Source organism: Oryctolagus cuniculus, chromosome X, assembly GCF_051225735.1.
Source record: "Oryctolagus cuniculus isolate XC-2025 breed Fujian yellow rabbit chromosome X, ASM5122573v1, whole genome shotgun sequence".
Lineage (NCBI taxonomy): Eukaryota > Metazoa > Chordata > Mammalia > Lagomorpha > Leporidae > Oryctolagus > Oryctolagus cuniculus.
Window position 1 is genome coordinate 50,754,272 of NC_142888.1, and position 25,981 is coordinate 50,780,252.

The 25,981-nt window shown below is 44.8% G+C and overlaps 1 protein-coding gene across 10 annotated transcripts in view; it reads left to right on the plus strand.

Moving 5' to 3' along the window:
• The window catches only part of ITGB1BP2 (integrin subunit beta 1 binding protein 2), a 56,149-nt gene that overhangs the window by 779 nt on the left and 29,389 nt on the right, over positions 1 to 25,981 (plus strand). For 4 of the 10 annotated variants that reach the window (XM_089324613.1, XM_089324615.1, XM_089324611.1 and 1 more), the window contains 7 exons: positions 35 to 180; positions 830 to 924; positions 1,036 to 1,094; positions 1,230 to 1,300; positions 1,420 to 1,519; positions 1,777 to 1,890; positions 2,108 to 2,170. In XM_089324613.1, coding sequence (XP_089180739.1) covers positions 44 to 180; positions 830 to 924; positions 1,036 to 1,094; positions 1,230 to 1,300; positions 1,420 to 1,519; positions 1,777 to 1,890; positions 2,108 to 2,170 — 639 coding nt within the window. In that variant the 5' untranslated portion in view covers positions 35 to 43. Of the gene's footprint in view, positions 1 to 34; positions 181 to 829; positions 925 to 1,035; positions 1,095 to 1,229; positions 1,301 to 1,419; positions 1,520 to 1,776; positions 1,891 to 2,107; positions 2,171 to 2,516; positions 2,923 to 22,304; positions 22,659 to 25,981 lie in introns of those variants that run through there. The other 6 variants (XM_002720100.6, XM_051827201.3, XM_089324612.1 and 3 more) reach the window with 3 other exon arrangements.

The following is a 25,981-nucleotide window of genomic DNA, read 5'->3' on the forward strand; positions in this document are numbered from 1 at the left end:
CTATTTCTAACCCTTATCTCCTTATCTATACTAGGGCTGTACTATGGGACCACACTGTGCTGAGAAGCTTCCTGAGGCCCCTCAGCCTGAAGGCCCTGCTACAAGCAGTTCACTTCAGGAGCAAAAACCTCTGAATACAATTCCAAAGTCAGCAGAGACTTTGCGCCGGGAGAGGCCCAAGTAAAGAGGGAGAGGCCCCTGGGTTTTTCCTGCATTTGTGCAGCTTCCTAGGAGTAACTACTAGATCATTAAGGGTTGGGAACTAGAGATCAGAGATGGGAGATGGGTCAGGCATAAGGATTTGGATGGTCTATATTGTGCTCTAAGGTGGTATGAGGATGATGGGGTAGATATCTTGAGTTAAAAGAGTAGATGGACCTCACAAATATATAATTAGTATATCACACAGGAGGGGTTGTTGAGAATAACTTGGGTTGGTTGGTTCTTTCTAGAAAAGAGCTGTAAAGTAGATCAAGAAAAGTAGTATTGGTAGTCAGGAGGCTGCAGGGAATAATTTTGTGGGAATAATAGGAGCAACAGAAGAAAGTTGTATTAGGTCCACAATTAGGTAAAGAAGAGGACATGATAATGCTCTGCTTAAATTTAGAGCAACTGAGTAGATGGGCAAGAGAAGCCCTAGGGATTTCTTCCGGGTTCAGGGATTTGGGATGTACACAGAGATGAAAGTTGGCAATGGTGTTGCTGCTCAACTTCTCCAACCACGCCTCAGTCACCAGACTTCTTAGACTCCATTAGCACAAGTTGGAGTGTTGAAGTTGGCAACCATGGTTAATGGGTCAGAAGTAAATCACCTACCCGTAACTCCTAGGTCAGAGTTGCCTCCGAAGCTGCTGCCGCTAAATATATCCCAAGCCCTGGAAATGGCATTAGAACAAAAGGAACTAGACCAAGAACCTGGGGCAGGTAGGTGTGTCCTTAGTAGGACAGGCCTCTCAGACTGGAATTCAGTGCAAGTGCCAATTGGGAAGGGGTAGTGAATAGGCTTCTGACTCTCTTGCCCTTGCCCTTGCCCAGGACTTGACAGTACTCTGATCCGGACTGGTTCCAGCTGCCAGAACCCAGGATGTGATGCTGTGAGTGAGAGTTGTTGAGTTCAAGCATGTGACTGAGAGATGCTATACCTAAGGAAGAGTGGGTATAGCTAGGAGGCTGAGTGGGAGATAACTTAGAAAGACCTGATTCTTTTCCTGATCCTCCTTTATCCTTAGGTTTACCAAGGCCCTGAGAGTGATGCTACTCCATGTACCTACCACCCAGGAGCGCCTCGATTCCATGAGGGGTGAGGGAGGGGATTGGGTGGACTGTGTGGCAGGTTTCTGCCAATGCTGATCATAAGACAGGAGTGGGAGCTTGTCAGGGGGGCAAAGGGAATTTAGTTGGATTATCTTCCTACCTTAGGATGAAGTCTTGGAGTTGTTGTGGCATCCAGACCCTGGATTTTGGGGCATTCCTGGCACAGCCAGGATGCAGAGTTGGTAGACATGATTGGGGGAAGCAGGTAAGGCTAAATTTTGCTGAAGTCTTGATTATAACCCCGTCTCAGAAACTCCTCCTTGTACCTCATGGCCAAGCTCCCTATCTTCTTAATGTGGACTGAATAAGATTCTGCTCCCAGTTCCTCCTACATCCCAGAGGCTTTGCAGTATGAAGGAGAGTTAATCTTTCTGAGACTCTTATGTTTTCTGTACACACATAAGAACTCCCCTTGAGTAAAGAGTTTCTTTTTACTATCCACATTTTATATCCTTTCTTTAGCTGCCAACATCTTGCCGTCACGATTGGCACCAGACAGATTCCTTAGTTGTGGTGACTGTATATGGCCAGATTCCACTTCCTGCATTCAACTGGGTGAAAGCCAGTCAAACTGAGGTGAGGAATGATCTTACACTGGATGGGAGGCTAGTGAATTGGATAATACATTGCAGTCGTACAGAGTTGCTGTGTGCAGTTTGCCTGTAGGTTCCTTAGTTTCCTGAGAAGAGAAAGCTGTTAGTTCAGGGTTATGTGCCTGACCCATAGATCATATTTCTGGTTCTGTCATAATGACTCAGTATTAGTTACTACTCATGTAATTCTCTTCTCTCAGCTTCATGTCAACATTGTTTTTGATGGCAACCGTGTGTTCCAAACACAGATGAAGCTCTGGGGGGTAAGTGAAGAGAAGGGGTCAAAGGAGAGGGAGGCAAATGGGGTGAAGGAAGAGCCCAGACTGGAATTAAATGGAGGGTACCTTGAGGGAAGGAGTTGTAGTGGGAAAATGGAGATTTTTCTCTTCATTTGCTTTCATGTTCTCTCCCTCTTCCCCTCTATCACACTCGTCTCTTCTCTCATTTCTTTCTACTCTGTCTACCTTATCATATTGACTTATTCCTTCCCTTTTTTCCACCTTTAAAAAATTTTTCTCTCTCATTCATCACCACTTCATCCCAACCCTACTCCCTTTGATTTCCTCATTCTCTTTCTTCCGTGTTGTTCCATCTTTCCCTCTTCCTCAGGTCATAAACGTGGAGCAGAGCTCTGTCTCTTTGATGCCATCTCGAGTTGAAATCTCCCTGGTCAAGGCTGACCCAGGATGCTGGGCCCAGCTGGAGCACCCTGATGCACTAGCTGAGAAGGCTAGGGCAGGAGTTGTATTAGAGATGGATGAGGAAGATTCTGAGGATTCAGATGATGATCTGAGCTGGACAGAGGAGGAGGAAGAGGAGGAAGCAATGGGAGAATAGTGACATGAGACAGTTGAATGTCTAGATAGGACCTCAGCGACTCTCATAGAATCTCAGAGACCACGGTACACCTGGCCATGGGGTGTCATTGAGCAGCAGAAGGCTAAAGGAGGGGAGAACAAAACTGTTCAAACCGTGCTGTTTTGCCCTTAAATAAATCTTGTATTCTACAACTTCACATAGTGTCATTCTCTCACCTCACTAAGACCCTATTCATTCTCCCAATGTCTGTGTGCATTTGACACATGTGTGAAAACAGGCACATGTACACTGAATCTGTTACTTACCACCACTAGATAGTCACTGAGTACTTCCTATGTGCCCAGTTTTGTGTTAGGGGATTTAGCTATATCTGAGAAACAGGACTTACTCATTCTTCTCAAGAAAATGACAGTCTGATAAATCAAGACTAAGCTACATAAAATAATAATAAACATTATCAGGTAGTTTAACTGAGTGCAAACTTGTACAGTAGATTCTACAAGTTGTAGGAGATGAAAGAATGGAGGAGAGCTTAATGTAGATTGTGGTAAAAAGGTCAAGGCTCTGAAATAGTAAGTTTGTTTTTCTACGACTTTATGAAGATACAATTCACTTACATAATTCATTAATTTATAGTGTTAAATTCGGTGTTATTTTTAGTATACTCAGAGTTATGCAATTACAGTCAATTTTAGGACACTGTTATCACTCCACAAACCTTGTATCCACTGACATTTATTTTGAGTTTCTTCCCAAATACACAGCCCTAGGCAACCACTAATTTACTTTTTGCCTTTATGAATGAGTCTACTCTGCACATTTCACATAAATGTAATCATACAATAAGTGGTCTTTCATGTCTGGCTTCTTTCACTTACCATGATTTTTTTAAAAATATTTGTTTGAAAGGCAGAGTTACAGAGAGGCAGAGGCAGAGAGAGGTCTTCCATCTGCTGGTTCACTTCCCAAATGGTCGCAAGGGCCGGAGCTGGGCTGATCTGAAGTCAGGAGCCAGGAGTTTCTTAGGTGTCTTCCATGTGGGTACAGATGCCCAGGGACTTGTGCCATCTTCTATTGCTTTTCTAGGCCATAGCAGAGAGCTGGATCAGAGTGGAGCAGCCTGGACTCAAACCAGCACCCATATAGGATGCTGGCACTGTAGGTGGTGGCTTTACCTGCTATACCACAGCACTGGCCCCTTATAATGTTTTTAAGGTTCATCTATATTGTAGCGTTTATCAACACTTCATTTCTTATTATAGCCAAATAATATTCCATTATGTGGATGTATCATATTTTCTTCATCAGTTGAGGGACATTTGAGTTATTCCCACTTTTTGCCCATTATGAGTAATTCTGTAAACATCTGTGTACAAGTTTTTGAGCATGTTTTAGTTCCTCTTGGGTAGGTCTCTAGGAGTGTAAATTTGCATCAAATGGTTAACTTTAATCTTATGGGAAACTGTCAGACTGTTTTCAAAATATGCTGCACCTGTAAGAGGGTTCCAATTTCACCATATCCTCACCAGTACTTGTTATATGTTGTCTGGCCATCCTAGTAGGTGTGAAGTAGTATTTCAAAGTGGGTTTGATTTGTATTTCCCCAGTGGTCAATGATGTTGAACACTTTTACATGTGATTATTGGCTGTTTGCGTGTCTTATTTGGAGAAATGTGTGGTCAAGTCCTTTGCCATTTTGTTAATTGGGTAACTTGTCTTTATTGTAGAGTCATAAATGTTCTTTGTTTTCTGGAGACAAGTCCCTTTTCGGATATATGGTTTGCAAATATCTCCTCCCATTTTGTAGTTTGTCTTTCTACTTCCTTTGTGGTATCCTTTGACACAAAAATTTAGTTTTGATGAAATCCAGTGTATCTTTTCTTTGGTTGCTTGTGCTTTTGATATCATATCCAAGAAACCACCACCTAAAACAATGGTTGTGAAGATTTGCCGCTATGTTTTCTTCCAAGAATGTTGAAGTTATACCCCTTATATTTAGGTTGGTTTAATTTTTTAATTTAGTGTGAAGTAAGAGGGCCAACTTTATGCTTTTGTGTTCACATCCACTTGTTCCAGTACTGTTTGTTGCAGAGACTATTCTTTCCCCCATTGAATTATCTTGGCACCTTAGTTGAAAATTAATCAACCATAAATGTGAAGGTTAAGAAGCACATTTTGAATGGACATTTGGAGAATAAGAAACTTAGGTATGGAAGAGTAGGGAGAACCAAACTCTAGGGTAGAAGGTGTTGTTTTGTGTTTTATTTTAAATCCCAAAAGTAATACAATGTCACTGTAAAAAAAAAATCTCAATGTCAAAATATATAGAGTGAAAAAATGTTTCTCTTCAGCTTATCTTGAAGCTTAGTCTCTTTGCTGATTATGACCATTGCTGGGGTCGGCGCTGTGGCTCACTTGGTTAATCCTCCGCATGCGGTGCCAGCATCCCATATGGGCGCTGGGTGCTAGTCCCGATTGCTCCTCTTCCAGTCCAGCTCTCTGCTGTGGGCCGGGAGGGTAGTGGAGGATGGCCCAAGTGCTTGGGCCCTGCACCTGCATGGGAGACCAGGAGGAAGCACCTGGCTCCTGGCTTTGGATCAGCGCAGCGCCAGCCGTAGTGGCCATTTGGGGAGTGAACCAATGGAAGGAAGACCTTTCTCTCTGTCTCTTTCTCTCACTGTCTATAACTCTACCTGTCAAAAAAATAAATAAATAAAGGCTCGTTCAAAATAAACTTGGATATATTTTAAAAAAATAACCATTGCTAATAGAGGGAATGTTTAAGGGAAAGGATGAGAGTTAGTGGAGTGTGGCTAGATTGAGAGGACACTAAAATTCTAGATAAACAATTTTGAATATGATTTAAAAGACAGGTAAAAAGGCATTGTGGGGGCTGGTATTGTGGTACCTCATGTTAAGCTGCTGTTTATGATGCCAACATCCCATATCAGTGCCAGTTCAAGTGTCACTGCTCTGCCATTTGATCTAGCATTCCTGCTAATGTGCCTGGGAAGGCAGCAGATGATGGTCTAAGTGCTTGGGCCCCTCCTACCCATGTAGGAAACCAGGATGGAGTTCCTTGTTCCTGGCTTTGGCCTGACCCAGGCTTGGATGCTGAGACTGTTTGGAGAGTGAACCAGCAGATGGAAGATCTTTGTCTCACCCCCTCCCCTTATTCTGCCTTTCAGATAAATAAGTCTTAAATTTAAAAAGGCTTTGCAGTTCACCCTGCATGTCCACAGGATCTGCATCTGTAGATTCAACTAGTCATGGATCAGAAAATATTTGGAAAAAAATTGTGTTTGTAGTAATGATTTTTTTTTAAAAAACACTGGTTTTCTTTTTTTTTTTTTAAAGATTTATTTATTTATTTGAAAGTCAGAGTTATACAGAGAGAGAAGGAGAGGCAGAGAGAACAAGAGTGATCTTCCATCCACTGGTTCACTCTCCAATTGGCCGCAATGGCCAGAGCTGTGCTGATCCGAAGCCAGGAGCGAGGAGCTTCTTCTGGGTCTCCCACACCGGTACAGAAGCCCAAGGATTTGGCCCATCCTCCACTGCTCTCCCAGGCCACAGCAGAGAGCTGGATCGGAAGAGGAGCAGCCGGGACTCGAACTGGTGCCCTCATGGGATGCCGGCACTGCAGGCAGAGGCTCCACCCGCTAGGCCACAGCGCCGGCCCCATTTTGTAGTAATGATATACGGAATTTCTTGTCACTACTCCCTAAACAATATAGTATGACAAATATTTATACAACATTTACATTGTATTAGGTATAAGTAATCTAGTGATGATTTAAAGTACACAAGAGGATGTATATGTGTGATATGCAAATGCAGTGCTTTTTTGTTTTTGAAGATTTATTTATATAAAAGGGTGAGTATGAGAGAGAGACAGAGAGGTATCTTTCATCACTGGTTCATTCCCCAAATGGCTGCAATTGTCAAGGCTGGGCCAGGCCGAAGCCAGGAGTCTAGAACTCCTTCTGGGTTTCCCATGTGGGTAGCAGGGGCCCAAATATTTGGGCTATTTTCTGCAGCTTTCCAAGACATGTTAGCAGGGAGGTCGATAGGAAGTAGAGCATCCAGGACTCAACCAGTGCTCAAAAGGGATGCTGGCCTTACAGATGGCATCTTAATCCCCTGCACCACAATTCCAGCCCCTGGTTCATTCCTCAAATGGCTGCAACAGCCAGGGCTGGACCAGGCTGAAGCCAGGAGTCAGGAGCTTCATCCAGATCTCATGTGGATGCAGGGGCCCAAGCACTTGGACCATCTTGTGCTGCCTTCCCAGGTACAGTAGCAAGAAGCTGGATTGGAAGCAGAGCAGCTGGGACTTAAACTAGGATTCCAATTTGGGACTCCAGTCTCACAAGTAGATGCTTAACCCACTGTGTCACAATGCCAGCCCCAGAAATACAGCGCTTAAATTTTTTTCTATTTATTTATTTATGGCAGAGAGAGAGAAAGATGCAATAGCCAGGGTTGAGTTAGGCTGAAGCAAGGAGCCTGGAACTTCATCCAGATATTCCAGTTAGGTGGCAGGGACCCAAGTACTCCAGCCATCATTGGCTGCCTCCCAGAGTGTACAATTAGCAGGAAGCTGGGGTTGGAAGGGGAGCCGGGACTGCAACACAGTCACTGTGTCTGACGTGGAGTGTGAGCATTCCAAGTGGCACCTGAACCACCCTGCCAAACATTCACCCCATTAGTGCACTATTTTGTATGAGACTTGAGCATCTACAGATTTTGGTATCTGCAGGAGGTCCTGGAACCAATCCCTGTAGATCCTGAAGGATGACTACATAGGCCTTTTTTAAAAATTTGAAACACAAAGAGAGAAAGGGGGCAGGCAGACAGAGACACTCCCCAAATGCCTGCAATAGCCAGGGCTGGGCCAGGCCAAAGTCAGGAGCCAGGAACTCCATCTGGGTCTCCCACATGGGTGGCAGAACCCAATTATTTCATCACCTGCTGCCTCCCAGTATGTATATTAGCAGGCAACGGGAATGGATCAGAGCCAAGACCTGAACCCAGCTCACATGGGATGCCAGCACTGCAGGCAGTGGCTTTACCTGCTATACCATAGTGCTGGCCCCAACCTACCTTTTATACTTCTCATTTCTTATCTACTATATTTTGTGTTTTATCTACCCATACCTTTCTGGAAACCTTATACTATTTTTTTGTAAAGATTTATTTATTTGAAGGGCAGAGTTACACTGAGAGATTTATCCTCTGGTTCACTCCCAAACGGCCCCAGTGGCTAGGGCTGGGCCAGGCTGAAGCCACGAGCCTGGAATTCCATTTAGGTCTCCCACATGGGTGGTGGGGCCCCAAGCACTTGGGCCATCTTCTGCTGCTTTTCTAGGAGGATTATCTGGGAGCTGGATTAGAAGTGGGACAGCTGGGACTTGAACTAGCTCTCATGGGATACCAGCGTTGCAGGCAGTAGCTTAACCTCTGAAACTGATGTGCTACAATGCCCACCCCAAACCTTATGCTATTATCTCTTTTTTTCTCCTATTTATTCCCAGTCATTGGAATGTTTTCATTTAAACTTGCCCAAGTTTTTCCAGTTTTACAAAAGCAGTTTCATTGAGTTCACATCTCTCTCCAACTACCACTTAACTCCTTTCTCTTTGATAGTCAAATTTAATTTTTTTAATCTTTTAAATAAGATTCACCATCTTTTATTTACATAATTATGATATACATTAAGTGGTCCTATCCAATTAAATCTTTTTTTTTTTTTTTTTTTTTTTTTTTTTTTTTTTTGACAGGCAGAGTGGACAGTGAGAGAGACAGAGAGAAAGGTCTTCCTTTGCCGTTGGTTCACCCTCCAATGGCCGCCATGGCCGGCGCGCTGCGGCCGGCGCACCGTGCTGATCCGATGGCAGGAGCCAGGAGCCAGGTGCTTTTCCTGGTCTCCCATGGGGTGCAAGGCCCAAGCACCTGGGCCATCCTCCACTGCACTCCCTGGCCACAGCAGAGGGCTGGCCTGGAAGAGGGGCAACTGGGACAGAATCCGGCGCCCCGACCGGGACTAGAACCGGGTGTGCCGGCGCCGCGCTAGGCGGAGGATTAGCCTAGTGAGCCGCGGCGCCGGCTCTATCCAATTAAATCTAATTCACTTCTTATAATTCAAAACCAGCTATACAGCTATTAAAACAATGGGCAATTTGCAAATTAAAGCCACAGTTCTTTTTAAAAAAAAAATTTAATTATTTATTTGAAAGGCAGAGATACAGATGTGTGAGGCAGAGACAGAGTGAGAGAGAGAGGTTTTCCATCTACTGGTTCATTCCCCAACTGACCGCAATGGCTGGAGCTGGGCCAATCTGAAGCCAGGAGCCAGGAATTTCTTCTGGGTCTCCCTTGTGGGTACAGGTGCCCAAGGACTTGGGCCATCCTCTACTGCTTTCCCAGGCCATAGCTGAGAATTGGATCAGAAATGGAGCAGCTGGGACTTGAACCGGCACCTGTATGGGATGCTGGTATGGGAAGGGGCGACTTTACCCACTATGCTGGTATGGGGGTGCCGGCCTCCAATAGCCAAACTTCTTGAAACAGCTGTTTTCCCATTTTCTTCTTCCTACACCTTCTACAACACACTTAACTGGCTTTAATCTTAATCTTTGATGATAAAGTGACTGTTGACCATCAAGTCACTAAATTTGATGTATGATTTTAGTCCTCATCTTACTTGAACAGTTTTTAAAAGATTTTACTTATTTGAAAGGCAGAGTGACAGAAGGGGATGACTGAGAGAGAGATCTTAAGTCTGCTGGTTTACTCCCCAAATGGCCACAATGACCAGGGCAGCGCCATGCTGAAGCCAGGAGCCTGGAATTCCATCCAGGTCTCCAACATGGGTGGCAGGGGCCCAAGCACTTGGGTCATTTGCTGCTTTCCCAGGTGCATTATGGAGCAAGGATCAGAAGTGGAGCTGCTGAGACTCTAACTGGCACTCTGGTATGGGATGTTGGTGTCACAGACAGTGGCTTACCTGGCTGTGCCACAAACTTACCTGACCCCTTATGCAAAATTTGATACTCACGATCATTTCCTCTTTGAAATACTTTTATACATCAACTTCTGTGTCCCATCATCCTCTTTGGCATTGTACTTCTCTGGTCATTTCTTTGAAATTCCTTTACTGGCTCCTGCAGGCCAGTTTGTGATGAAGTTCCTCAGGATTCAGTCCTAGGCTCGCTCTTTTCTAGACGCTCTCAATTATGCCTATGACTTCAAATACCACCCACATGCAGATGACTCACACATTTTTATCCCTAAGCCATATCTGTGCTCTGAGGTCCTGATCTAGTAAGGATTTTGTAAGTGTTGGCTATTTTCACTACTGCTACTATTTTTCGCAAAAGCTTTTACTTCAATCTATTTAGAATGTTGGAAGGGTGTGTGTTTGGAGGTGGGGACATATCTCTTACCAATTTTGTAAGATTGCAATAACAAAATAGACAATTAGTTTTTGCTACCCTATCAGATGATAACATTTACTACAGCGTTGCATCAGCTTCAGAATGAAAGATTGCATTCACCTGCTGAGGGAGTACAGTATCTCATATAGAATAGCACTGTGTTAGATGCTTCTACTCAAAATTTTTTTTAATATTTATTTTATTTATTTGAAAGGCAGAGATTACAGAAAGGGGGGAGGGGGAGAGAGAGAGAGAACAAGCAAGTGAGCTTCCATCCACTGGTTTACTCCCCAAATGGACGCAATGGCCAAGGCAGGGCCAGGCTGATGCCAGAAGTTTCATCCAAGCCTTCCACATGAGTGCAGGGGCCCAAGGACTTGGGCCACATTCTTCTGCTTTCCCAGGCACATTGACAGGGAGCTGGACCGCAAGTGGACCAACTGGAACTCAATCTGCCCATATAGGACGCCGGCATTGAAGGCAGTGGCTTAACCTGTTATGCCACAACACCAGCGCCTATTCACATTATTTTACTTAATCTTCACATCTACTTTACAAAGTAGATAATATTATTTCAACTTATTACAGATGAGGAAACCAAGATTCAAAGAAGAAAATAACAGGGCCAGCCCTGTAGCGTAGCAGCTAAACCTGCTGCCTGTAGTGCCAGCATCCTGTATGGGTGCTGGTTCGAGTCTTGGCTGCTCCACTTCTGATCCAGCTCCTAGGATCAGAATGTGCCTGGAAAAGCAGTGGAGGATATCCCAAGCCCTTGGGCCCCTGCACCCATGTGGGAGACCCAGAAGAAGCTCCTGGCTTTGGCTTGGCCCAGCCCCAGTTGCTGCAGCCATTTAGGGAGTCAACCAGAATATACAAGACCTCTCTCTCTCTCTCTAACTCTGCCTTTCAAATAAAATAAATAAATCTTTTTCAGAAAAGGAAATAGCTTGCTTGAGGTTACATAGCTACTAATTAAAACATCAATCATTGGGAAGTCATTGTTACAGCTCTCCATAACTTTAGAGCCCTGCAGGGATCTTAGAAGAAGAGATTGACATCACACCCCTCCAGCCCAGCCCAGCCTAGCAGACTCCTTTTTCACAAGCTTCACTGGGGACCAGGGAGGCCTTTGGTTGATCAGTGATATTTTACACGGATACAAGGCTTTTCCAACAAGCTACATCTCTCTCTTTTTTTTTTTTTTTTTGACAGAGTTAGAGACAGAGAAAGGTCTTTCTTCCGTTAGTTCACCCCCCAAATGGCCACTATGGCCGGTGCACTGCGCCGATCTGAAGCTAGGAGCCAGGTGCTTCCTCCTGGCCTCCCATGCGGGTACAGGGCCCAAGCACTTGGGCCATCCTCCACTACCTTCCCGGGCCACAGCAGAGAGCTGGACTGGAAGAGGAGCAACCAGGACAGAATCCGGTGCCCCAACCAGGACTAGAACCCGGGGTGCTGGCACCGCAGGCGGAGGATTAGCCAAGTGAGCCGTGGTGCCGGCCCAAGCTACATCTCTCATCACCTGATCTCTAACCTCAGTGGGACCCCAGGTACACCCTGTCTCACTTCATCCACATCAAATAATTATGTCCCTGTTACACTCCACACTTCATGGGCAGCGACTTCAGTGTTTCTGGCATGGGAACCCCTGCCTTCACTGTCCTCCCTTCCTCCCCTACCCCGCACACCCCTTTCTGCTCCCAAAGTCCCTGAACAGTGCTAGAGGGAGAACCAGGCAGACAAATATAAATGCATGCAGTCCAGTTTCGACTTGGCCCTTGCAGCTGCTCAGCAACCTCTTTATTTGTCTCATACATTCCCTGGCACTCTCCCACAGGGGCTGCTCCAGACTGTCCTCTTCTTAAATTCCAGCTCCTGTTTCACTCCTTCAGACTAATACGCACTTTCATCCCATGCTCGAGAATTCAGTGTCATTCTTTTTAAAGTTTTTTTTATTCCAGAAACCTTTTTTAAAATTTTTTTATGGATATTTTATGACTTGTACAAAAATAAGCAGAATAGCATAATGACTCCCCATCTATGAAACATTCAGTTTCAAGTAGTATCAACTCTAGGGCTGCCTTATTTCACATGTATTCCCATCTACTTCCTCCTTCCCATGTTATCTTGGAAAATATCACAGGCATTATGTCATTCCATTCCTAAATCTCTTGGTGTATCATTAAAAGGTAAGGATCCTTTGAAAAAAAAATCCTAATTGTAATACCAGTAGCACACATAAAAGAAGTAATTCCTTGATATAATTGAGTCAATATTTAAATATAAAAAAATTATACAGCTTTTTTTGGAATTAGTATTCAGATAAAGTACACATATTTTCATTGGTGGGATATGTATTGCATGTCACTTTTAAACTAAAATTTGTCCTTCGTTCCCACCCACCCCGCCCCACCCCCGGCTTTGGAATTTTATTTTTTTTGTTTTTCAGTAGAGTTTCATGCAGTCTGGGTTTTGCTGATTACATCTTTGTTGCATAGTTTAACATGTTCCCTTGACCTCTGTATGTTGTATAGATTCATAAAATCAATAACATCTTTACAGTACATCTTTTCTATTCAGTGTTCTGTTTTTAATGGTGTGAGGAAATTGTCCTTGTGACCAAGGAAATAGAAGATGTCTGATTTGGAGAGTGACTCAGGAAGGAGCTGGGACCTCTTTAGCAGGGCTGAAACAGATGGTTGGGGTCAAAGCTCAATAAATAGAAACGGAGGTCCAGGAGAGATAGGATGGATGGGTGAGGGGCCACGTGGTGTCAGATTTCCACTCAACTGGTATGTAGAGCAGGACTGGCAGGAAAATAACCAGGATGAAGTCAGAACTGCAAAAGGAGAAGGAACAGTTGGGATTAGTTCACAGGATTACTTGGCTCACTATACCCTTTTTTCTGAGTAGATCTTATTCATTCTCACTTCTGTATCCTTGCCCAGGATGTTTCTTCTAGCTGAAATATCATCTCTTTCCACCTATCCAAGCCCTGCTTTACCAATGAGTGCAAGTTCCCCTTTTCCATATTTTTGCTTATGGTCATAAAATATCTCTAGAAGGATAAATAAGAGACAAATAACATCGATGGCTTTTTCAGGAAGGGAACTGGAGGGCTAGAGGACTTAGCTGAAGGGGAGAAAGATGTTACTGATTTGTTGCATGAGGAATAGTTAATTTGATGAAACTCTCTAATATGAAATCTTTGCAAGTAGAAGGAGGAAGACTGGAATTTTTAGTTTGAGGAGAAAGAGGACAGTCTGGAGCAGCCCCTGTGGGAGAGTGCCAGGGAATGTATGAGACAAATAAAGAGGTTGCTGAGCAGCTGCAAGGGCCAAGTCGAAACTGGACTGCATGCATTTATATTTGTCTGCCTGGTTCTCCCTCTAGCACTGTTCAGGGACTTTGGGAGCAGAAAGGGGTGTGCGGGGTAGGGGAGGAAGGGAGGACAGTGAAGGCAGGGGTTCCCATGCCAGAAACACTGAAGTCGCTGCCCATGAAGTGTGGAGTGTAACAGGGACATAATTATTTGATGTGGATGAAGTGAGACAGGGTGTACCTGGGGTCCCACTGAGGTTAGAGATCAGGTGATGAGAGATGTAGCTTGTTGCAAAAGCCTTATATCCATGTAAAATATCACTGATCAACCAAAGGCCTCCCTGGTCCCCAGTGAAGCTTGTCAAAGAGAGTCTGCTAGGCTGGGCTGGAGGGGTGTGATGTCAAACTCTTCTTCTTCTTCTTTTTTTTTTTTTCGACAGGCAGAGTGGACAGTGAGAGAGAGAGAGAGAGAGAGAGACAGAGAGAAAGGTCTTCCTTTACCGTTGCTTCACCCTCCAATGGCCGAGTGGGCCGCAGCCGGCGCACCACACTGATCCGAAGCTAGGGACCAGGTGCTTCTCCTGGTCTCCCATGTGGTGCAGGGCCCAAGGACCTGGGCCATCCTCCACTGCACTCCCGGGCCACACCGGAGAGCTGCACTGGAAGAGGGGCAACCAGGACAGAACCCGGCGCCCCACCCGGACTAGAACCCGGGGTGCAGGCACCGCAGGCGGAGGATTAGCCAAGTGAGCCGCGGCACCAGCCCAGGTTTTTTTGTTTTTTTTTTTTTTTTTTTTTTTTTTTTAAGATTTATTTGAAAGTCAGAGTTACACAGAGAGAGAGAGGTCTTCCACCCGCTGGTTCACTCCCCAACTGGCTGCAAAGCCAGAGCTGTGCTGATATGAAGCCAGGAGCCGGGTGCTTCTTCTGGGTCTCCCAAGTGGGTACAGGGGCCTAAGGACTTGGGCCATCTTCTACTGCTTTCCCAGGCCATAGCAGAGAGCTGGATCAGAAGTAGAGCAGCCAGGTCTTGGACCGGTGCCCATATGGGGTGCTGGCACTGCAGGTGGTAGTTTTACCCATTCTGCCACAGTGCCAGCCCTGTGACTGAGATTTTAAACAGGTAGATTTCTCATGAAAACTGGAGTTCCTGCAAAATACATGGTGAGAGTAACAAAGAAAATTAAAGAAGCTACTATTGGGCCTTTACTAGGATCCAGACACAATAATATATATATATAAAATATATGTGTATAATTTATAATATATATATACAATTTATAATATATATGTGACAGGTGTGTGTTATTGAAAATGCTGCATGGATTTCAAAAATTTTTACAACAAAATAGATATATTTACTCATTATTCAAAGATTTATTTAAAAGGTTTTTATTTACTTGAAAGGCAGAATTGCAGAGAGAGAGGGAGAGACAGAGAGAGATCTTCCATCTGTTAGTTTACTCCCCAAATTGTCACTACGGATTACGAATGGAGCTTTACTGATCTGAAGCCAGGATCCAGGAGCTTCTTCTGGGTTTCCCATGTAGACACAGGGGCCCAAGCACTTGGGCCATCTTCCACTGCTTTCTCAGGCCATCAGCAGGGAGCTGTAGTGGAAGTAGAGCACCTGGGCTGGCGCCACGGCTCACTTGGCTAATCCTCTGCCTGCGGCGCCGGCACACTGGGTTCTAGTCCCATTCAGGGCGCCGGATTCTGTCCTGGTTGCTCCTCTTCCAGTCCAGCTCTCTGCTGTGGCCCAGGAAGGCAGTGGAGGATGGCCCAAGTGCTTGGGCCCTGCACCCGCATGGGAGACCAGGAGGAAGCACCTGGCTACTGGCTTCAGATCGGTGCAGTGCACCGGCCATAGTGGCCATTTGGGGGGTGAAGCAACAGAAGGAAGACCTTTCTCTCTATCTCTCTCTCACTGTCTAACTCTGCCTGTCCAAAAATAAAAAAATAAAGGAAGTAGAGCACCTGGAATTGGAGCTGGTGCCCATATGGGATGCAGGCGCTACAGATGGCAGCTTAACCTGCTATGCCACAGTGGCAGCCCTACTATTTGTTTATTTAAAATTCAGAGTTAGAGAGAGAGGGAGACACAGAGAGATCCTTTATCCACTAGTTTACTCCCCAAATGGCTGCAGTGGCCAGGGCTGAGTCAGGTCAGAGTCAAGAGCCAGGAGCTTCATTGGCTTCTACCACATGTGTGGCTGGAACCCAAGCATTTAGGCCATCTTCCGCTGCTTTCCTAGGTGCTTTAGCAGAGAGCAGGATCTGAAAATGGAGGAGCCAAGACTCAAACTGGCACTCGTATGGGATGCTGGCCCACAGGCGGCGGCCTAACCTACTGAACCACAACACTGTCCCTCAAAACAGACTTTTTTTTTTTTGACAGGCAGAGTGGACAGTGAGAGAGAGAGAGAGAAAAGTCTTCCCTTTTCCATTGGTTCACCCCGCAATGGCCGCTATGGCCGGTGCACTGTGGTCAGCGCACCGCGCTGATCCGAAGCCAGGAGCCAGGTGCTTCTCCTGGTCTCCCATGCGGGTGCAGGGCCCAAGGACCTGGGCCATTCTCCACTGCAATCCTGGGCCACAGCAGAGAGCTGGACTGGAAGAGGAGCAACCAGGACAGAATCCGGTGCCTTGACTAGGACTAGAACCCAGTGTGCTGGCGCCGCAGGTAGAGGATTAGCCTGTTGAGCCACAGCGCCAGCCTAAAACAAACATTTTAAAATTCTGCTTTACCATGAACTTTTTGAAGTATTCTTGTATATTCTGTCTCTTCTCTATATATACATAAATATTTTCTCATTTAACTCTCACAAAAATGTATTTAAAAAGAAGCACTATTATTTTTTTAAAGCTGTACCATCTTTTTTTTTTTAAAGATCTATTTATTTATTTGAAAAGAAGGGATACAGAGAGGCAGAGAGAGAAGAGAGGTCTTCCATCCACTAGTTCACTTCCCAAATGGCCACAATGGCTGGAGCTTGGCCCGACCAAGGCCAGGAGCCAGAAGATTCTTCTGAGTCTCCCACGCTGTTGCAGAGGCCCAAGCACTTGGGCCATCTTTTACTGTGTTCCCAGGCCATAGCAGAGAGCTGGATCAGAAGTCGAGCAGCTGGGACTCAAATCAGCACCCATATGGGATGCCAGGACTGCAGGCAGTGGCTTTACCTGCTACACCACAGCGCTGGCCCCAGCACTATTGTTTTTTTTAATAGATGAGAAAACTGAGGTTTAGGAGAGTTATAATTTTCCCTGTGTCACACAACTAGCAAGTGTTAGATGGTTATTTTTTCAGTTTATCTGTTACGAAATTGGAGATACATTCTCACCATATAGAGTTGAGAGCTTTTGATGAATAAAAGGTTGAATCGGGTGGAAGAGAAGCTTGGAGGCAGTGAAATTAAAGATAATTGCAATCATTCAGGGAAGAAAGATGAGACCCCTGACTAAGTGGGTATGGTATTAAGAATGCAGGACTGTAGTGGGTTTAAGAGATAGCTCCATAGGTAGTACTGAAAATAATTTAGCAGGGGCCGGTGCAGTAGGTTAATCCTCTACCTGCGGTTTTGGCATCCCATATGGGTGCTGGTTCATGTCCCAGCTGCTCCTCTTCTGATTCAGCTCTCTGCTATGGCCTGGGAAAGCAGTGTAAGATGGCCCAAGTCCTTGGGCCCCTGTACCCACATGGGAGGCCCGGGTGAAGCTCCAGGCTCCTGGCTTCGGATCGGCACAACTCTGGCCATTGCAGCCAACTGGGGAGTGAACCAGCGGATGGAAGACCTCTCTTTCTCTCTCTGCCTCTCCTCTCTGTGTAACTCTGACTTTCAAATAAATAAATCTTAAAAAAAAAAAGAAGTGAAGCAGCCAGAACTTGAACCAGTGTCCCAGGTGGCACCTCAATCATCTTCACCACAATGATAGCCACTCTCTGTTTCATTGGAAAATAAAATAATTTCTAATTTTTTTTTAAAAAACCCCTCCTCTCTGAATGGCCTTTCTTGACCATTCCCTCTAAATTGGCACCTACTGTCCCAGTCACTGTCACATTACACTGTTTGATTTTTGCCATAGGCCTTATCAACTAAAGTTTGCTTACATGAGAAGCAATAACATAATTTTTAAGAGGATGAACTTTTTTTAAAGATTTATTTATTTACTTGAAAGGGAGAGAAACCAAGTGAGAAACAAATCTTCCATCCACTGATTCTCTTCCCAAATGGCCTCAACAGCCAGGGTGAGCCAAGCCAAAGTCAGGAGCCTGGAACTCCGCCTGGGTTTCCTATGAACGTGGCAGATGCCCAAGCACTTGGACCATCTTCTGCTGCTCTCTTAAGTGCATTAACAGGGAGCTGGATCAGAAGTACAACAGCTGGGACTCAAACTGGTACTCATGGGATGCCAGCATTGCAGGTATTGGCTTAATCCACTTTACCACAACACCGGCTTCAAGGACAAACTACCATATTAGGTTCTTGCATTCAAATCTTGTCTCTGCCGGTGTTGTGGCATAGTAGGTTAAGCCGCTGCCTGCAACACCAGCATTCCATATGGGCACTGGTTCAAGATCTGGCTGTTCTACTTTGGATTTCTTTGCTAATATGCCTGGGAAAGTACTAGAAGATGGCCCAAGTGCTGGGGCCTCTGCACGCATGTGGGAGAACTAGAAGAATCTCCTTACTCCAGCCTGGCACAGCCCTGGTCATTGTGGCCATTTGGAGAGTGAACCAGCAGATGAAAAGTCCCTCTCTTCCCTCTCTGTAACTCTGTCTTTCAAATAAAAATAAAATCTTTTCTTTTCCACTTACCCAATATGACTACTACTTAAGCACTATATGTATGCTTCAGTTTCCCCAACTGTAAAATGCTCTTATAGGTGGGGCCAGCGTTGTGGCACAGCAGATTAAGCCACTGCTTGCAGTGCTATCATCCCATGTCAGACTCCAGTCCAGGTCCTGACTATTATGTTTCTGATCAAGCTTCCTACTAATGTACCTGGGAAGGCAGTGTAAGATGGTGCAAGTTAGGTCCCTGTTAGTCATGTGGAAGACCAGGGTGGAGTTACTGGCCCCTGGCCTCAGCTTGGCCCAGAACTGGCTGCTACAGCCATTTGGAGTTGTGAACCAGTAGATGGAAGATATCTCTGTCTTTTTCTTGGTTTTGGTCTCTCTGCTTTTCAAATAAATATATAAATCTTTGAAAAAAAAAAAGAAAACCTTAGATTTGATTTTTTTCTTTATTTGTTTAAGATTTATTTTTAAAAAAATATTTATTTATTTGGGGCCAGCGCCATGGCTCACTTGGTTAATCCTCTGCCTGTGACGCCTGCATCCCATACAGGCGCCGGGTTCTAGTCCCAGTTGCTCCTCTTCTAGTCCAGCTCTCTGCTGTGGCCTGGGAAAGCAGTGGAGGATGGCCCAAGTGCTTGGTTCCCTGCACCTGCATGAGAGACCAGGAGGAAGCACCTGGCTCCTGGCTTCAGATAGGCGCAGTGCCAGCTGTGGCAGCCGTTTGGGGAGGGAACCAATGGAAGGAAGACCTTTCTCTCTGTTTCTCTCTCGCTGTCTATAACTCTACCTGTCAAATAAAAAAATATTTATTTGAAAGTCAGAGTTACACACACATAGAAGGAGAGGCAGAGAGGGGGGGGGGTCTTTCATCCACTGGCCCACCCCCTAGTCAGCCACAGCAGTTGGAGCTGTGCCAATCTGAAGCCAGGAGCCAAGAGCTTCCTCCGGGTCTCCCATTCGGGGGGATGGGGACCCAAGGACTTGGGCCATCTTCTACCGCCCTCCCAGGCCATAGCAGAGAGCTGGATCAGAAGTGGAGCAGTCAGGACTCTAACCGGCGCCTATGTGGGATACTGGCACTGCAGGCAGCGGCTTCACCTGCTGTACCACAGCGCCAGCCCCTGTTTATTTGTTTTTAAAGATTTATTTATGTATCAGAGAGGCAGAGAGGGAGAGAGAGATATCTTCCATCTTCTGGTTCACTCCCCAAATGGCTGCAATGGCCAGAGCTGGGCCAATCTGAAGCTAGGAGCCTAGAGCTTTTGGGTCTCCCATGCAGGTGCATGGGCCCAAGCACTTGGCCATTTTCTGCTTTCCCAGGCCATAGCAGAGAGCTGGATCAGAAGTGGAGCAGCTGGGTCTCAAACCAGCACCCATATGGGATGTCAGAACCGCAGGCGGTGGTTTTACCCGCTATGCCCACAAGTGCCATCCCCACCCTTTATTTATTTGAAAGAGTTGCAGAGAGAGAGAGAGCTTCCATTCTCAGGTTCATTCCCCAGATGGCTGCAATGGCCAGGGCTGGGCTAGGCCAAAGCCAGGAGCCAAGAGCTTCTTCTGGGTCTCCCACATTGGTGGCAGGGGCCATTAGCAGAAAGTGGGATCAGAAGTAGAGCAGCCAGGACTTGAAATGGCATGCCCATATGGGATGTCAGCATTGCAAGTGGTGGCTTTATTCACTATGCCGCAACACCAGCCTGGTGATTTTTTTCTGATGGGGGTAACATATAAGTTGACTCTAAGACTTCAAGCTGAAGTCACAAGTTAGAGGACTAATATTTTTAACAAAAGTAGGAAAACCATGAATGAGAACTATTATTATTTGACTACTGTTCTTTTTAGAGATTTACTTATTTATCTGAAGGGAAGAGACACAGGTAAACACACACACACACACATAAATATATATATATATATATATATATATATATATATATATATATATACACATACATACATACATACACCATCTGCTGGTTCACTCCCTAAAGGGCCACAATAGCCAGGTCTGGACCAGGTCAAAGCCAAGAACCTTGAAGCTCCATCAGCATCTCCCATGTGAGTGGCAGGGGCCCAAGCACTTGGACTGTCACCTGCTGCTTTCCCAGGCACTTTAGGAATGACGCCATTGCAGGCAGAAGCTTAGTTCATTGCCCCATGCTGGATCCTTGAATATTATTTTGATGATGAATTTTATTTTAGACTTAAGTTTAAAATTATGACAAAACATGAGTTGAACTGCTAGCAGGTAGTTAATTGTAAATACAAATTAGAGGAAAGTCAGCATTAAAGATAGGTTTGTGTATCATTTCCATCAATGTGATACTCTAGTATTTGACATTTTTTAAACATTTATTTGAGAGAGAGACAGGGAGGGAGAGACAGAGATTTTCCATCCATTGATTTATTCCCGAAGTGGCTGTAATGACTGGGGATGGGCCAGGCTAAAGCCAGTCTCTCAGGGGGATGGCAGGGACCCAAGTACTTGGGCCATCTTCTGCTGCCTTCCTAGGCATGATAGCAGGGAGCTGGATCAGAAGTGGGGCAGCTGGGGCACAAATCAGTGCTCATATGGGAATACCATCACTGCAGGTGGCAGCTTACCCTGCCACAACACCAGCCCTGATGTATGACATGTAGAGAGATAAAAAAAAGTAAGTCTTAGCAGATTCCTGTCTATATATGGACAAGTTTTGGAATCATTCTATAGTTTTTTTTTTTTAAGATTTATTTATTTATTTTTTGAAAGGCAGTTACAGAGGCTCAATAGGCTAATCCTCCGCCTTGCGGCGCCGGCACACTGGGTTCTAGTTCTGGTTGGGGCGCCGGATTCTGTCCCGGTTGCCCCTCTTCCAGGCCAGCTCTCTGCTATGGCCCGGGAGTGCAGTGGAGGATGGCCCAGGTCCCTGGGCTCTGCACCCGCATGAGAGACCAGGAGAAGCACCTGGCTCCTGGCTTCGGATCAGCGCAATGCACCGGCCGCAGTGCGCCGGGCGTGGCGGCCATTGGAGGGTGAACCAACGGCAAAGGAAGACCTTTCTCTCTGTCTCTCTCTCACTGTCCACTCTGCCTGTCCAAAAAAAAAAAAAAAAAAAAAGAAAGAAAGAAAGGCAGTTTCAGAGAGGAAGAGGCAGACAGAGAAATCACATTAGCAGGGAGCTGGATTGAAAGTGGAGCAGCCGAGACTTGAACCAGTACTCCAAAACAGGATGTTGGTGTCGCAAGCAGCAGCTTAACCCACTGTGGACAGTGCCAGCCCCAACAGTGTTATTTAGTAATGTGTGTGATCATTAAATCTATCACTTTCTATTTCTTGGAAGATATTTCCCTGTCAATATGTGTAGATCTTTGAGATTCTTCTACAGCATAATACTTTTATTGTATGGATATGGAAATAATTTATATAATTATCCCCTATTGATGGGCACTTGGGTTGTTTCCAATTTTTTTGTTTATTACAAATTATGCAGTAATGAAATTCATCTTTGGGCATTTCTGCTAATATTTTTTGAGGATAGGTTTCTAAAAGAGATTTCTGGGAAAGAAAGTATATATAATCCTTTCATATCTAAAATGTGGATAATTTCTACTCAGTTTCCCTCAAATGCTATTCTAATTTACATGGGTACCCAATGGTGTATGAAGTACCAATTTCTCCAATATCCACATCATTCCTTGATGCTATCAATTAAAATTTACCAGCCAAAAGTGCAATTAATGTTTCATTTTTATTTTTCCTTTCCTTTGTTTATAGGAAAGATTGGGCATTTAAAAATGAATATTGATATACAGCTTTCAACTAAGCTGAATTTTAGCCCCATATGTTATGCCCATCCCCTGCTATACCTTGTTTCTTTGATTCTGGAGACTTTGTAGTTTTACTTGTAAAATGGCTCCTCTTTTATTCTCTTTCAGATATTCATACTCACAACCTTTAGTCAAATTTGATAGTTTTACTCATAAATATTTTGTACATTTCTTGTTAGATTTTTCACCTATAACTTTTTTTTTTTTGACAGGCAGAGTTAGACAGTGTGAGAGAGAGAAAGGTCTTCTTTCCGTTGGTTCACCCCCCAAATGGCCGCTACAGCCGGCGCACTGCGCTGATCCAAAGCCAGGAGCCAGGTGCTTCCTCTTGGTCTGCCATGGGGTGCAGGGCCCAAGCACTTGGGCCATCCTCCACTGCCTTCCCGGGCCACAGCAGAGAGCTGGACTGGAAGAGGAGCAACCGGGACTAGAACTTGGAGTGCTGGCGCCACAGGTAGAGGATTAGCCAATTGAGCCACAGTGCCACCCCACCTATAACTTTTTTAGATTTATTTATTTGAAAGGCAGAGTTACACGGAGGAGGAGGGAAAAAGGAGAGAGAGAGAAGTATCGAGAGATCCATCTTCCATCTGTGGGTTCACTCCCCAAATGGCCTCAATGATTAGGGCTGGGCCAGGCTGAAGCCAGGAGCCTGGAATTCCAATAGGGTTATCCCACACAGTGCAAGGACTCAAGGCCTTGGACCATGTTTTGCTGCTTTCCCAGGTGCATTAACAGGGAACTGGATTGCAAGTGGAACAGCTGAGACTTGAACCAGTGCTCTTATGGGATTGCAGGTGTTGCAGGCAGGGCCCAACCCATTGTCCTACAATGCTGGCCCCTCCCCCTGTAATTTTTTTCCTTATGTGAATGGAATATTTTCCTTGTATTTTTTAATGATCTTGAGAGTCTACCATTGATTTTTTTCTATTTATTTGAAAGAGTTACAGAGAGAGGTAAAGACAGAGAGAGAGGTCTTCCATCCACTGGTTCACTCCCCAGATGGCTGCAACTGCCAGAGCTGCACTGATCCGAAGTCAGGAGCCAGGAGCTTCTTCCAGGCCCAAGTGTTGCATCCACTCATCAGCTAAAATAGAATATTATAAAACCATTGACAGTCACACATGAATTTTACTGAAAATGAGAGGCAAGGCAACAGATCGGGACCGGCAACCGATTTGGACTGATACTCCTTACCAGAGTGCAGCAGCCAACAGCGAGTTACACAGCTTTTTATAGTATTCCATCCACTAGGGCTCACAATTTCGAACCGGACCCCTGGTATGCAGTGAACAATAAAAAAGCCCAGAATATGGTTGTAAGATAACAGTTAGCAATAACAGATCTAAGATATGGTTGTAAGATAACAGTGAAGGACACATTTCTGTCAACCTAGTTCCTGGGAATTTGGGCCCACAGTTTCACAAGATACACCCTTAGCCGTAAGCAAGCAAAGCTAATACGTACAGAAGCGAGAGATCTGCAATTTGCTTTTAGCCACACTCCATTTTGATTTTGACTCTACACAGGACTTGGGCCATCTTCTACTGCTTTCCCAGGCCATAGCAGAGAGCTGGATCAGAAGAGGAACAGCCGGGATTAGAACCGGCAACCATATGGGATGCCAGTGCTTCAGGCCCGGGCTTTAACCCACTGCGCCGCAGCACCAGCCCCTTTCCTTGTATTTTCTAATGGGATATTGTTTCTATATAGGGAAGTTACTGATTTTAAACTTGCCAAACTTTTTGTTTACTTATAATATCATCTCATTTGATTCTCTGAGACCATGTATTATATATGAAAGATATGAGTCTCCATTTAAAACATTTAAACTTTTGAAAAATTTTATTTTCATTTTATTTGAAAGGCATGAGAGATAGACATAGATGGAGAGAGATCCTCCATCTGCTGGTTCACTCCCCAAATGCCTGCAATAGCAGGGGCTGGGCCAGGCCAAAGCTTTAAGTCCAGAATGTAATCTGAGTTGCCATGGGTGGCAGAGACCCAACTACTTGATTCATTACTTGCTGCTTCCCAGGGTGCACATTAGCAGGAAGCTGGATCAGAAGCAGAGTAGCCAGGACTTGAACCTAGGCACTCTTATATGGGGTACAGGCCTCCCTAACTTAAAGTTTTTCATCTTTTTTTGTCTTGATTTTTTGGCTAGAACAATACCAATGCTTGTAAAACAGATGAATATTATTGTTTTATTCTAACTTTAAGGGGAATGCTACTAGTATTTCACTGTTGAGTATGATTATTGTTGTTTTTTATACTCTTTATCAAGTTATGAAATTCTCCTGTTCCCAGCCTTCTGAAAAAATACTTTTAAGGTACAAGATAAAAAGTTCAGGAGCCAGCGTTGTGGTGCAGTGGGTTAAGCCACCGCCTGTGATGATGCTGGCATCCCATATGAGAGCACTGGTTTGAGTCCCAGCTGCTCTACTTCCAATCCAGCTAATGTGCCTAGGAAAGCAGCAGAAGATGGCCCCAATGTTTGGGCCCCTGTACCCACATGTCAGACCTGGATGGAGTTCCAGGCTTTTGAGTTCAGTGTTGCCCACCCCTGGCTGTTGTGGCCATTCGGGGAATGAACCAATGGATGGAAGAACTCTTTCTGTCTCTCCTTCTCTCTGTCACTCTGCCTTTCATATAAATAAATTTTTTAAAAATATTAAATAGTATAAAAGAGTAGATAAAGAGTTGCCCATCTATATTTCCCAGTTTCCAAGTTCCATTATTGAAAGATAATTCTTGGGGGCCAGCACTGTGGTGCAGCAGATTAAAGCCCTGGCCTGCAGTGTCAACATCCCATATGGGCGCCAGATGAGTCTTGGCTGCTCCGCTTCTGATCCAGCTCTCCGCTAATGCACCTGGGAAAGCAGTGGAAGATGGCCCAAGTGCTTGGGCCTCTGCACCCATATGGGAGACCCAGAAGAAGCTCCTGGGTCCTGGCTTTGGATTGGCTCGGCTCCGGCCATTGTGGCCATCTGGGGAGTGAACCAGCAGATGGAAGATCTCTGTCTCTACTCTCTCTGTAACTATTTCAAATAAATAAAATAAATCATTTTTAAAAAAAGACAATTCTTATTAATTTTTATTTGTCCTGCAGAGATGTTGCTGCAAATAGGAGCATGTATGTGAATGTTATTTTTTAAAATTTTTATTTATTGGAGCAACAGACAAACACACACAGACCTCCCTTCTGCAGGTTCATTCCCCCAGTAGCCTGTAAATACTGAGACTGGGCCAGGCTGAACCCGGGAGCCAGAAGCTCTATTCAGGTCTCCCACGTGAGTGGTGAAACCTAGTTACTTGAACCATCGCCACTGCCTCCCAGGATCTGCACTAGCATGAAGCTGGAGTCAGGCACTGACACCTGGTATTGAACTCATTCAATGTGGGATGTGAGTGTCTTAGCAGACATCTTTGCCAGCATCTTAACTGCTAGGCCAAATACCCGCCTTGTGTTATTTTTTAAACAAATAGTAGCATACTATATATACTATTCTAAACTCTGCTTTTTGGTTGATAATTCTTTGAATTAGTCAATTCTTTGAAGGTAATCTGTCTTTCCTCTGGTTCTTTTTTTCTCCTGTATTTTTATTATGGAAAGGTTCAAATATACAAAAAGTAAGAGAATTGTATGCTGAATTCCTATATTCTTGTCATGCAGCTTCAGTGGTTGGCCAGTATTGTTTCATCTGTAATTCCCCTAACCCCTTGTTCACCAAGGTTATTATGAAGCAAATATCAGATTCATTCATTTGTAAATATTTTTATATGTAGCTGTAAAACAAAGATTCTTCTTAAACATTACAACAAAACTCATTTTTAGAAAGTGATTCTTTATTATCAATTGTACAATGATTTTTCAGATTTTTCCTGT